At 40.6% G+C, this 13754-nt stretch overlaps 1 protein-coding gene across 1 annotated transcript in view; it reads left to right on the plus strand.

Annotated features, from left to right (window-relative positions):
• The window catches only part of CFAP47 (cilia and flagella associated protein 47), a 772366-nt gene that overhangs the window by 636309 nt on the left and 122303 nt on the right, over positions 1-13754 (plus strand). Inside the window, exon 57 of the mRNA XM_089653003.1 lies at positions 3809-3965. Within this exon, the coding sequence (XP_089509129.1) occupies positions 3809-3965 (157 nt within the window). The remainder of the gene's footprint in view (positions 1-3808; positions 3966-13754) is intronic.

The raw sequence follows: 13754 nt of genomic DNA on the forward strand, positions 1-13754 counted from the left end.
AGTTTGACTGGCTCCACAAAATTAGGCCCCTCGTAAATCATCTTAACCAAAAATTTGCAGATGTCTATACTCCCCAGCAAAACATCTGTGTTGATGAGTCCCTCATTAATTTTTCTGGCCGCCTTCCATTCAAACAATTTCTCCCCAGCAAGCGTGCCAGATATGGGGTCAAGATGTATAAGACCTGTGAGAGGGCAATAGGCTATACATATAAATTTCTGATTTACGAGGGAAGATAGTCATGTGGAGCCCCCCGGATGCCCAGACTACATGGAGAGCAGTGGCAAGATAGTTTGGGACTTGGTGTCATCCTTTTTCCACATGGGGTACCACTTATACCTGGACAATTTTTATTCAAGTGTTCCACTATTTAGACATTTGTACAATCTTGGAATTGGTGCATGTGGCACTGTGCGATCTAATCACCTGGGCTTCCACCAACGGCTTGTAAATACCCATCTTAGAAAGGGGGAAAAAGCCTGCTTGCGAAATGAGGATGTCATTCAGCTAGAGCACCAACTTGTTTATTCTGACAGCAACAGGGTCTTGTTCTCAGAATATACGTAAGTCAGTGTGGGCAGCACTGTTGGATACGATTTTTCATCCACAGTTAAAAAAAGAGCATATATGCCGAAGCACGGGGGCCTGGAGTGGCCAGTGGGTGTATGGCCCTTATGCTTCAACATATATATTTTATAATATTTTTTGGCACATTAGAAGTGAGTGGATGCAGGGCGGTATATTCTAATCGTGGGCATACCGCACACTTTTTTTCATTCAGCCCACATAAAAAAAAGAACATATCATATACACCCAACAAGGATCAGCAATGTACTGGTATGAGTGTTTATACCTGGATGATGCCTGCAGCTGCAGGCATCATCCTGGTATCATTTTTGTTCAGCCAGCGATTGGCTTTCATGTAAAAGCAATCCTAGTGACTAAGTAGCTGCAGGATTGCTTTTACAAGCAGCGGGAGAAGATGCCCCCCTCCCCCGCTGCCTTCCACAGCCTTCTCGGACAGTCCCGTGCCATCTGGGGAACCTGAGAATACAGCCGGTGTTTCTGCCAGCTGACTATAGCGCTGATTGGAGACCAGAATGGTGCCAATAATCTCTATAGTCTAAGAAATCGAAAGCTACAAGCATTTCATCACTTCAGTTTCACAGGATATAAGCAGTGCCATTTGTAAATTGGGAAAGCATTTGATGACATTGATCTTGGTGAGATTAGATAATGTAAGTACAGAGGAGATATCTGAAAAAAGTGTTTGAAAATTCGCTGTGCGAGTACTATGTGCATAACAATTTGCAGCACCCACCAATTTATTCACTAGGGTGTCTGCTTTATATATATATATATATATATATATATATAATGTTTGAGGGTTCAAAGTAATTTCGTAGCAAAAAATATTGATTTTTTTTCCTGTGAACAAAAAGTGTCAGAAAAGGCTTGGTCTTCAGGTGGTTAAAAGAGTGAGTGATGTGTAGCATAAACTTCTAATGCTGGGCATAAAATGCACCAACCTCCCAAAACGATCCCTTTTTGGAAAGTAGACACCCCAAACTATTTGCTGAGAGGCATGTTGAGTCAATAGAATAATTAATTTTTTACCACAAGTTTTTGGAAAATGACAAAACAATTATTTTTTTTACACAAAATTGTCACCTAAATTATTTATTACTCACACATGCCATGGGTATATGTGGAATTACTCCCTAAAATACATTCTGTTTCTTCTCTCGAGTATGGGGATACCACATGTGAGAGACTTTTGGCAGTCTACCCAAGTACAGGTCTCCAAAATCCAATAAGCACCTTCAGGCTTTTAAAGGACTTTATTTCCTCATTACACTTCCTGACTACCTATCACAGTTTCAGAGGCCCTGAAATGCCAGGATAGCAGCAGCCCCCCCCCCCCCCAAATGACCCCTTTTTGGAAAGTAAACACCCCAAGGAATTTGATAGGAAGCATGGTGAGTATTTTGCAGATCTCGTTGTTGCCACAAATTTTTGCAAAATGAAGAAAAAAACAAAAACATATTTTTTATTTTCTTTTTTTATATTTCAAAACCTGAGAAAAATTTAGATCTGAAAAATACTCACCATGTCTATTTTTAAATTCCTTGGGGTGTCTACTTTATTTGGGGGGGGGGGGGGGTTGGTGCTATCCTGGCATTTCAGGGCCTCTGAAACTATGATAGGTAGGGAGGAAGTGAAATGAGAAAGTTACGCACCTTCAAGCTTTCAAAGTGGCCATTGGATTTCAGGCTCCTGTATGTGGCTAGACTCCCAAAAAGTCTCACACGTGTGGTATCCTCATACTCGGTAGAAGTAGCAGAATGTATTTTGGGGTGTAATTTCACATATACCCATGGCTTGTGTGAGCAATATATCATTTAAGTGACAACTTTGTGTAAATAAAAATGTTTTTGTCATTTTCCAAAAACTTGTGGAAAAAAAAAATATTTCATGGACTTAATATGCCTCTCAGCAGATAGCTTAGGGTGTCTACTTTCCGGAAAGGGGTAATTTGGGGGTGTTTGTACTGTCCTGGTATTTTAGCACCTAAAGATAGGCAGTCAGAAAGTAAAAGCTGTATAAATTCCATTATCTATACCATAGTTTGTAGATGCTATAACTTTCACACAAACCAATCAATATACACTTATTGGGATTTTTTTTAAGCAAAAACATGTAGCAGAATACAATTTGGCCTAAATTTATGACGAAATTTGAGTTTTTGGATATTTTTTATGACAGAAATGAGAAAATATATATTTTTTAAAGTTTTCGGTCTTTTTTTGTTTATAGTGCAAAAAATAAAAAGCGCACAGGTGATCAAATACCATCGAAAGAAAGCTCTATTTGTGTGAAAAAAAGGACATAAATTTAATTTATGTACAGCATTGCATGATCGCGTGATTGTCAGTTAAACTAGTGCAGCGTTGTATAGCAAAAAATGGTGTAAATTGCAGTATCTATACTATAGTTTGTGGACGCTATAACATTCACAAAAAGCAATCAATATACACTTATTGGGATTTTTTTTACCAAAAACATGTAGCAGAATAAATTTTGGCCTAAATTTATGACTAAATTTGAGTTTACTATATATTTTTTATAGCCGAAAGTAAAAAATATCGGGGGGTTTTTCAAAATTTTCGGTCTTTTTTTGTTTATAGCACAAAACATAAAAAGCGCACAAGTGATCAAATACCACCAAAGGAAAGCTCTATCTGTGTGAAAAAAGGACATAAATTTTGTCTGGGTACAGCATTGCATGACCATGCAGTTATCAGTTGAAACAGTGCAGCACTGAATAGCAAAAAGAGGCCTGTCATTAAGGGGGGTAAATCTTCAGGATGGCAAGTGGTTAAAGATACAGAGCAATAATAAACAAGTGATGGTCACAGAGGAATAATAATAGATCAAATAGTGTAACACAACAAATGGGTTTTAAAAAACTTGCATACTGTTTCCAAAAGTGCAAGATGAAGAATGTGGAATTGCCTGCCTATTGATAAAACCTAAAAGTCATTACACATGGTTGCTATACATGTGATGCTCACCTTAGAATCAGAGGAAGAGATAGAAATTGCCTGAAGTCTCCAGTACAGGAGATTCCTCTGTTGCTTCTGCAAGTTGCACTTGCCAAAACACAACAAAATGATTGTAGTATTAGAGTTTGGGGTCACATGTTCAAGGGAGTCTTTTACTTTGATTCACCACATATTATTTACCTTTGTTTGCCATTTTCTGCAGGTACGTGTTTATTTTTATGATAAATATTATATCTCAACAGCTTGAAGAATGGACATTCCATGTGTCTGGAGTTGGCCTCATTCCTCAACCTATGGATCCAGCAAGCATAAGTGCAAGGGTTGGCAGTTTGGCCTCCATCATCATCTCTTTTAAGAATCCTACAAATGAACATGTTCTCATTGATGTTATTCTTAACGGTAAAGCATTTTTTATTGCCATTTAACAATAACAGTATAATTATTTCAGAACTGCAGTGGATTAATTGAATTAAATACAGCACACTGCTGCTAAAGGTTAGACATATAATAATGACATAGGTAAAATGAGCATGCTTCACTGTTTAATAATGATGAATATCTCAATACATTTACTGTCTCCAAATCATAATGAAAATTAATAGCCGCAAAAGAATATGGGATAAAAGTTTTCATTGCAGCAGTTTCAGTTGCTAGGGGTTAAAGTACATTATCATTTGGCAGCTAGAAGCAGCAGCTGCACATTTATTAGTTCCCATAATTGTATTTTCTTTTCACTTGACATCAAAGATGAAATAGTGTGTGTAATAAACTGATTTATTGACAGATTTGTTTTTTTAAAATGATATAGAGTCGTTTATATGTTGCGTGTTTCAAGTCTAAAGAGTGGTCCTGTTACATGTTTAACAACTAATAAAGTGCTATAAAAAAATCTTCACTCACAATCTGAATAAACTATTCACCTTGATAAATACACAAATATGTTTGCCAGCTTCAACAGCTTTGCTGTACAGAAAATGACAATACCAGGTGCTGCAATGCAGTATAACTTGGTTATAGTGTTTATATTATATCATCATCATATATCATATCAATCATGTAAACAGGAGCACATGTTATTTATGCCTACAAATGAATTTGATAACATTAAAAGCTACATGGAGAAATGTAAGGCTGTATCATGTTTTACATCTATAAAACTCATATAATTGTATAGTTTGAGCAGTAATATAATTCTAAGGCCCCTTTCACAAAAGTGGTCCGTTCACATCCGCCTGTCTGTTTTTCAGGTAGACTCGGTCTTTCCACTTTCCTCTATGGAGCGGTGGGTGTAAGTGGACTTGTGTCCATTTACACCAGCCTACCTCCAATCTGGTCCAGCAAATACAAACAGAAGAGGACCAGTCCCCCATATTCTGGCTGGATCAGATTGGAGGGCAGTCAGATGTAAACTGACGGCCAGTCTGTTTACATCCAACTGCTCGTGGAGCAGAGCTGGCTCTGTCCATATTTACTCTGCATAAGGGGAGCAGTCATGGACCTGTCATCCACCTGCTCTACTCAGCTCAGCAAGGGATCAGCAAACAGAAAGGGGCCTAAGAGTGCAGTTTTTGTTCTTCTATTAGGAAGATCTCAAGATCACTTTTAAAAACAAAAGTATTTGTTTTTATAAGGAAGCTATCAGGAAAAAAAATTCTAGTAGCATGGATGCTTTTCTGACCTACTACCTTAAACTGTCAAAAAGAATGAAAAAGCCCTTAACTGAAAATATGTTTTGGGTCAAGTTATTGAGGCAAGAGGATCAACATCATAGTCAGGCAACTAGCATTTTAAGAATGAGAGGTCTGCTGAGGTAGCTTTTATGTTTGTTAAATATGAATCAGTATGCTTTATACCTATTGTCAAAGGAGAATATGTTTTGCACAGATATGTATTTTAATGAGTGGGATATTATACACTGATTAGCCATAACTTCATGACCACTGACAGGTCAAGCGAAAAACATTGATTATCTCATTACGATGGCATCTAAAATTCAGTGGATATATTAGGCAGCAAGTAAACATGTTGTCCAACAAGTTGATATGTTGAAATCATAAAAAATGAGCATCGCAGTTTGTTGTGTATGGGGCTGTGTAGCTGCAGACCAGTCAGGGTGCCCATGCTAACCTGTGTCCACAGCCAAAACTGCCTACAATGGACATGTGAGCATCAGAACTGCACAGCGGAGCAATGGAAAAAGGTGGCCTGATATGATGAAACACATTTTCTTTTACATTATATGGTCAGGTGTGTGTGCATTGCTTTTCTGGGGAATAGATTGCTCCAAGATGTACAGTGGGAAGAAGACAAGCCAGCGGAAGCACTTTGATGCTTTGCGCAATATTCTGCTGGAAAACCTTGGGTCCTGCCATTATTGTGGATGTTACTGGACATCTACCAACAAATCTAAACATTGTTGCTGACCAAGTGCATCCCTGCATGGAAATATATTTTCGTGATGGCAGTGATCCCTTTCAGCAGCATAATGCACCCTGCTACACTGTAAAAATGGTTCAAGAATGGTTTAACTGCTTTCCCACCGCCCTATAGTAGAACTACTGCTACAGGGTGGCAGGGCTGCTCAAAATCACACACATACACACACACGCGCGTGCGCGCGTGTGCGCGCACGCACACACACACAAATATATATATACAGTTGTGTTCAAAATAACAGCAGTGTCTTGAAAAGAGTGATTAAAGTGAATAAAGCTCAAAATCCTTCAAATAGCTTTTATTTCCATACACACAAATGCATTGGGAACACTACACATTCTATTCCAAATCAAAACATGAAGAAAAATATATCAAATTTGTGTTGTTCCTCTAAAAAAATTGAAGAAAAGTGAATATCAGACTGTTCAAAAAAATAGCAGTGTTTGTTTTCTTCTTTACAAACTCAAACATTCACTATATAAACTGAAAAATGTTTGAAGATTTTGGTTTCCTTTGAATCACTTAATTAATATTTAGTTGTATACCCACTGTTTCTGAGAACTGCTGTACATCTGTGTCGCATGGAGTCAACCAACTTCTGGCACCTGTGAACAGATATTCCAGCCCAGTATGATGGGACTACATTCTACAGTTCTTCTCTATTTCTTGGTTTTGCCTCAGAAACTGCATTTTTGATGTCACCCCACAAGTTTTCTATTGGATTACGATCCGAGGATTGGGCTGGCCACTCCATAACGTCAATTTTGTTGGTCTGGAGCCAAGATGTTGCACGTTTACTGGTGTGTTTGGGGTCGTTGTCTTGTTGGAACACCCATTTCAAGGGCATTTCCTCTTCAGCATAAGGCAGCATGACCTCTTCCAGTATTCTGATGTATTCAAACTGATCCATGATCCCTGGTATGCGATAAATAGGCCCAACAACGTGGTATGAGAAACATTCCCATATTATGATGCTTGCGCAACCATGCTTCACTGTCTTCACAGTGTACTGTGGCTTGAATTAAGTGTTTGGGGGTCGTCTGACAAACTGTCTCCGGCCACTAGACCCAAAAAGAACAATCTTTCATCAGTCCACAAAATGTTGCGCCATTTCTCTTTAGGCCAGTCAATGTGCTCTTTGGCAAATTGTAACCTCTTCAGCACGTCTTTTTTTCAACAGTGGGACTTTGCGGGGGCTTCTTGCAGATAGCTTGGCTTCACATAGGCGTCTTCTAATTGTAACAGTACTCACAGGTAACTTTAGACCTTCTTTGATCTTCCTGGAGCTGATTGTTGACTGAGTCCTTGGCATTTTGGCTATTCTTCTATCCATTCGAATGGTAGTTTTTCCGCTTTCTTCTACGTCTTTCAGGTTTTGGTTGCCATTTTAAAGCATTTGCGATCATTTTAGCTGAGCAGCCTATCATTTTCTGCACTTCTTTATACAGTGAGAAACAGAAGTATTTGAACACCATGTGATTTTGCAAGTTCTCCCACTTAGAAATCATGGAGGGGTCTAAAATTCACATTGTAGGTGCATTCCCACTCTGAAAGACAGAATAAAAAAAAAAAATTCAGGAAATCACATTGTATGATTTTTAAAGAATTTATTTGTCTTGCACTGCTGAACATAAGTATTTGAACACCTAAGAAACAGCAAGAATTCTGGCTCTCAAAGATCTGTTACTATGCCTTTAAAAAGTCCACCTCTACTCCACTCATTAATATAACTTAGTAGCACCTGTCTGAGCTCTTTAAAGACACCTGTCCACCCCACAGTCAGTCAGACGCCAACTACTACCATGGGCAAGACCAAAGAGCTGTCAAAAGACACAAGAGACAAAATTGTGGACCTCCGCAAGGCTGGAAAGGGCTACGGGGCAATTGCCAAGCAGCTTGGTGAAAATAGATCAACTGTTGGAGCAATTGTTAGAAAGAGTCTAAAGACGACTGTCAGTCTCCCTCGGACTGGGGCTCCATGCAAGATCTCACCTCATGGGGTATCACTGATGATAAGAAAGGTGAGGAATCACAATGTGAATTTCAGACCCCTCCATGATTTCTAAGTGGAAGAACTTGCAAAATCGCAGGATGTTCAAATACTTCTGTTCCTCGCTGTATGTTTTCTCCTCTCCAATCAACTTTTTAATCAAGGTACGCTGTTCTTCTGAACAATGTCTGGAACGACCCATTTTCCTCAGAATTTCAGAGAGAAATGCACTGTAACCAGCATGTACAACATTTTCTGCCTTTCTTCCTTAAATAAGGGCAATAATTGCCACCTGTTTTTTAAAGAATGAATGACCTCACTAATAGAACTCCACACTGCTATTATTTTGAACATGCCCCTTTCAATTAGTGATTCAATTACACAGAATCAGCAGCATGCATGTCATGACTGTTGGGTCTGTTGGATTTCTATTACTCTACTACACCAGCTAGTAAATTATTTGCCATGTAAAAATCTAATTTCTACCAAAAACAGTGATTGATCAGGTTAGTGATGTCTGACTGCTATTATTTTGAACACAACTGTATATATACAGTCAGGTCCATAAATATTGGGACATGGACACAATACTAACATTTTTGGCTCCATACACCACCACAATGGATTTGAAATGAAACGAACAAGATGTGCTTTAACTGCAGACTGTCAGCTTTAATTTGAGGGTATTTACATCCAAATCAGGTGAACAGTGTAGGAATTACAACGGTTTGCATATGCTCCTCCCACTTGTTAAGGGACCAAAAGTAATGGGACAGTTGGCTTCTCAGCTGTTCCATGGCCAGGTGTGTGTTATTCCCTCATTATCCCAATTACAATGAGCAGATAAAAGGTCCAGAGTTAATTTCACGTGTGCTATTTGCATTTGGAATCTGTTGCTGTCAACTCTCAAGATGAGATCCAAAAAGCTGTCACTATCAGTGAAGCAAGCCATCATTAGGCTGAAAAAACAAAACAAACCCATCAGAGAGATAGCAAAAACATTAGGCGTGGCCAAAACAACTGTTTGGAACATTCTTAAAAAGAAGGAACGCACCGGTGAGCTCAGCAACACCAAAAGATCCAGAAGACCATGGAAAACAACTGTGGTGGATGAGCGAAGAATTCTTTCCCTGGTGAAGAAAACACCCTTCACAACAGTTGACCGGATCAAGAACACTCTCCAGGAGGTAGGTGTATGTGTGTCAAAGTCAACAATCAAAAGAAGACTTCACCAGAGTGAATACAGAGGGTTCACCACAAGATGGAAACCATTGGTGAGCCTCAAAAACAGGAAGGCCAGATTAGAGTTTGCCAAACGACATCTAAAAAAGCCTTCACAGTTCTGAAACAAAATCCTATGGACAGATGAGACCAAGATCAACTTGTACCAGAGTGATGGGAAGAGAAGAGTATGGAGAAGGAAAGGAACTGCTCATGATCCTAAGCATACCACCTCATCAGTGAAGCATGGTGGTAGTAGTGTCATGGCGTGGGCATGTATGGCTGCCAATGGAACTGGTTCTCTTGTATTTATTGATGGTGTGACTGCTGACAAAAGCAGCAGGATGAATTGTGAAGTGTTTCGGGCAATATTATCTGCTCATATTCAGCCAAATGCTTCACAACTCATTGGACGCCGCTTCACAGTGCAGATGGACAATGACCCAAAGCATACTGCAAAAGCAACCAAAGAGTTTTTGAAGGGAAAGAAGTGGAATGTTATGCAATGGCCAAGTCAATCACCTGACCTGAATCTGATTGAGCATGCATTTCACTTGCTGAAGACAAAACTGAAGGGAAAATGCCCCAAGAACAAGCAGAAACTGAAGACAGTTGCAGTAGAGGCCTGGCAGAGCATCACCAGGGATGAAACCCAGCGTCTGCTGATGTCTATGTGGTCCACACTTCAGGCTGTAATTGACTGCAAAGGATTTGCAACCAAGTATTAAAAAGTGAAAGTTTGATTTATGATTATTATTCTGTCCCATTACTTTTGGTCTCTTAACAAGTGGGAGGCATATATGCAAACTGTTGTAATTCCTATACCGTTCACCTGATTTGGATGTAAATACCCTCAAATTAATGCTGACAGTCTGCAGTTAAAGCACATCTTGTTCGTTTCATTTCAAATCCATTGTGGTGGTGTATAGAGCCAAAAATGTTAGAATTGTGTCCATGTCCCAATATTTATGGACCTGACTGTATATATATGTATATATATATATATATATATATATATATATATATACAGTTGCAAGAAAAAGTATGTGAACCCCTTGGGATTAGGTGGAGTTTTGCATGAATTGGGCATAAAATGTGCTCTGAACGTCATCTATGTCACAACAATAGAAGAACACAGTCTGCTGAACATAATACTACATAAACATTAGATGTTGCCATGGTTTAATTGCACATAACATGTAAACATTTACAGTGCAGGGAGGAAAAAGTATGTGAGGCCCTAGCTTAATGACTTCTCCCAGAGCTAATTGGAGTCAGGAGTGAGCCTAACTTGACTCCAATCAGTGTGATGATATTGGATGTGTTGCTGACAGCTGTCCTGCCCTTAAAAAACACACACCTGTTTTGGGTTTACTGGTTTCAAGAAGCACTGTCTGATGTGAACCATGCCTCGCAGAAAAGAGCTCTCAGAAGATCTACGATCAAGAATTGTTGACTTGCATGAAGCTGGAAAGGGTTACAAAAGTATCTCCAAAAGCCTTGATGTTCATGTGTCCACGGTAAGACAGACTGTCTACAAATGGAGAAAGTTTAGCACTGTTGCTACTCTCCCTAGGCGTGGTCGTCCTGTAAAAATGACTGCAAGAGCACAGCGCAGAATGCTGCATGAGGTAAAGAAGAATCCCAGAGTGTCAGCTAAAGACCTACAGAAATCTCTGGCACATGCTAACATTTTTGTTGACACATCTACAATAAGGAAAACATTAAACAAGAATGGAGTACATGGGAGGACACCACGGAGGAAGCCACTGCTGTCCAAAAAGAATATTGCAGCACGTTTGAAGTTTGCAAAAGAGCACCTGGACGTTCCACAGCACTACTGGCAAAATATACTGTGGACAGATGAAACCAAGATTGAGTTGTTTGGGAAGAACACACAACACTATGTGTGGAGAAAAAAAGGCACAGCACACCAGCATCAAAACCTCATCCCCACTGTAAAACATGGCGGTGGGAGCATCATGGTTTGGGGCTGCTTTGCTGCCTCAGGGCCTGGACGGATTGTTGTCATTGATGGGAAAATGAATTCCAGAGTTTATCAAGACATTTTGTGGGAAAACGTACGACCATCTGTCTGCCAACTGAAGCTCCGCAGAGGATGGGTGATGCAACAGGACAATGACCCAAAGCATACAAGTAATTCAAGAAAACAATGGCTGCAACAGCACAGAATACGCCTTCTGGCGTGGCCCAGTCAGAGTCCTGCCTCAACCCGATTGAAATGCTGTGGCATGACCTTAAGAGAGCGATTCACACCAGACATCCCAAGAATATTGCTACACTGAAACAGTTTTGTGAAGAGGAGAGGTCCAAAATTACTCCAGATCATTGTGCAGGTCTGATCTGCAACTACAGGAAACGTTTGGTTGAAGTTATTGCTGCCAAAGGAGGGTCAACCAGTTATTAAGTCCAAAGGTTCACATACTTTTTCCTCCCTGCACTGTGAATGTTTACATGTTATGTGCAATTAAACCAAGGCAACATCTAATGTTTGTGTAGTATTATGTTCAGCAGACTGTGTTCTTCTATTGTTGTGACTTAGATGACATTCAGAGCACATTTTATGCCCAATTCATGCAAAACTCCACCTAATCCCAAGGGGTTCACATACTTTTTCTTGCAACTGTATATCCCAATCCATCGAGCTTCTGTGGGGTGGAAAAACAACTCTGATTCATGGAGACACCACATTTGCAACTTTCAGGACTTAAAGGATCTACTACTGACAGCTTGATACCAGACACTGCAGCACACCTTCAGTGGTCTAGTGGCATCCATGACGCAACAGGTCAGGGATGTTTTGGCAGCAAAAAGGGGACCAACTAGGTGAGTCATCATAATGTTATGGCTGATCTGTGTTTATATGTACAGTATGATATTTAAATTAAATACATGTAACACTGGCCTTGGGCATATTGATCTTGTTAGGAATATGACATATTGTAGGGTGCTGAACATCACAGCACCCTACCTCAGTATTCATCTCAAGAGTCCTCGACACTGATGCAAGTGGTGAGATGGCTTTTGGAAGGAGTTATGCAAATACCAAAATACCTTGATGGGTGGGTGTCAGTGTGGAGATGTGAGAGTTACTAGGCAGATTTTTCCATATCTAATTCTAAGCCTCCACGACAGAAAGAAATATAATCTAATGACGGGAAAGCCAGGAACTGTAAGGAAGAGGAGGAATGGGCAAGATCAGGCATAACTAACTGGTGGACTGCGGTCCACATCCAGACTGAATCACTGTCCCATCTGGATCTGCCATGATCATGCCATTTAGGAGCCGCTGGCTCTTTCCCTCAGACGCCGCTAGCACTGTCATCTTTGCAGAGCTGACATTGAGAGGCAGCACAGCACTGGTCAGAGGACGGGAGCTGCCCCAGCAGGGCGGACTGACAACTCATGGGGCCCCCGGGCAATAGGGGATCATGGGGCCCCTGTGTCCTTGCCCAAACTCAAAAAAGCCTATGAAAAAGGTACCAGGGGCATTTCATGGGGCCCCCTACTGACCCCGGGCCCTCGGGCAGTTGCCCGAGATTCCAAATAGTCTGCCCCTGTGCCCCAGTTAACTGATTGGTTGCTAGGATGCAGGGCAGTTCTAGCACCAATTACAAGTTAGTTAACAGAAAAAGTTGTGCAACTCCGCCCATCCAGCCAGAACTGTCCTGCTCCTGATGTCAGCTCTAGATCTGTTGTGCCTCCCACCCTTCACCCTGTGTAAGGTAGGACAGCAAAGAGGGCTCCTTTGGGGGGAAGTGCTGAAGGGGGTCTAGGGACTGCAATGTGAAGGGGGTGCTATAAAGGGTTTGAGGTCAGGAATGTGAAGGGGGGTGATATGAAGGGGGTCCAAGGACAGAAATGTGAAGGGGGTGATATTAAGGGGGCTAAGGTTTGTAATGTGAAGGGGGGTGATGTGAAGGGGGGCTGAGGACACTGCTGTAAAGAGGGGCTGATGTGAAGTAAGGGACTGTGATGTAAAGGGGGATCTTATTGTGTAGGGGTGGCTGTGATAAAAAGGTGGGGGGTTGTGACGTGCAGGGCTGAGAACACTGATGTAATAACAGGATTATGATGTGAAGGATGTGAGGGTAGGTTCACATCATTGCATCCTGCATTCTGTGTGTAGGCTGCCCATTTATTTCAATTTGCTGCCTTATATGCAGAAGCACAGAGAAAGAAATCCATGACCCTTGTTATAAATTGCCCTGTGCTGAGTGAGATGGTTATGCAGCACCATGTAGTTTGGCGATCACGAAAATCTGCTGCACTGTCTAATGCACAGAGGTGCCATTAACAATCAAACATGTGATTCAGGCCTCTGCTGGAAGAAAATTTTACTAACTGGACCTCCGTGAATTTTAATTCAATAACCCTGGGCTAGATGATGCTGGACATCCTCCAGCCAAAAACACATCCAATACTTTATAAAAAGTATTACATGTAATAGTGTGGGGTAAAGAACAGTCAAGTGCATTGATCAATAGTGACCTTTACAACCAATCATGAGTGAGCTTTAA

The sequence above is a fragment of the Staurois parvus genome, unplaced genomic scaffold, assembly GCF_062004578.1.
Source record: "Staurois parvus isolate SC_StPar_1 unplaced genomic scaffold, SC_StPar_1.0 ptg000696l, whole genome shotgun sequence".
Classification (NCBI taxonomy): Eukaryota; Metazoa; Chordata; class Amphibia; order Anura; family Ranidae; genus Staurois; species Staurois parvus.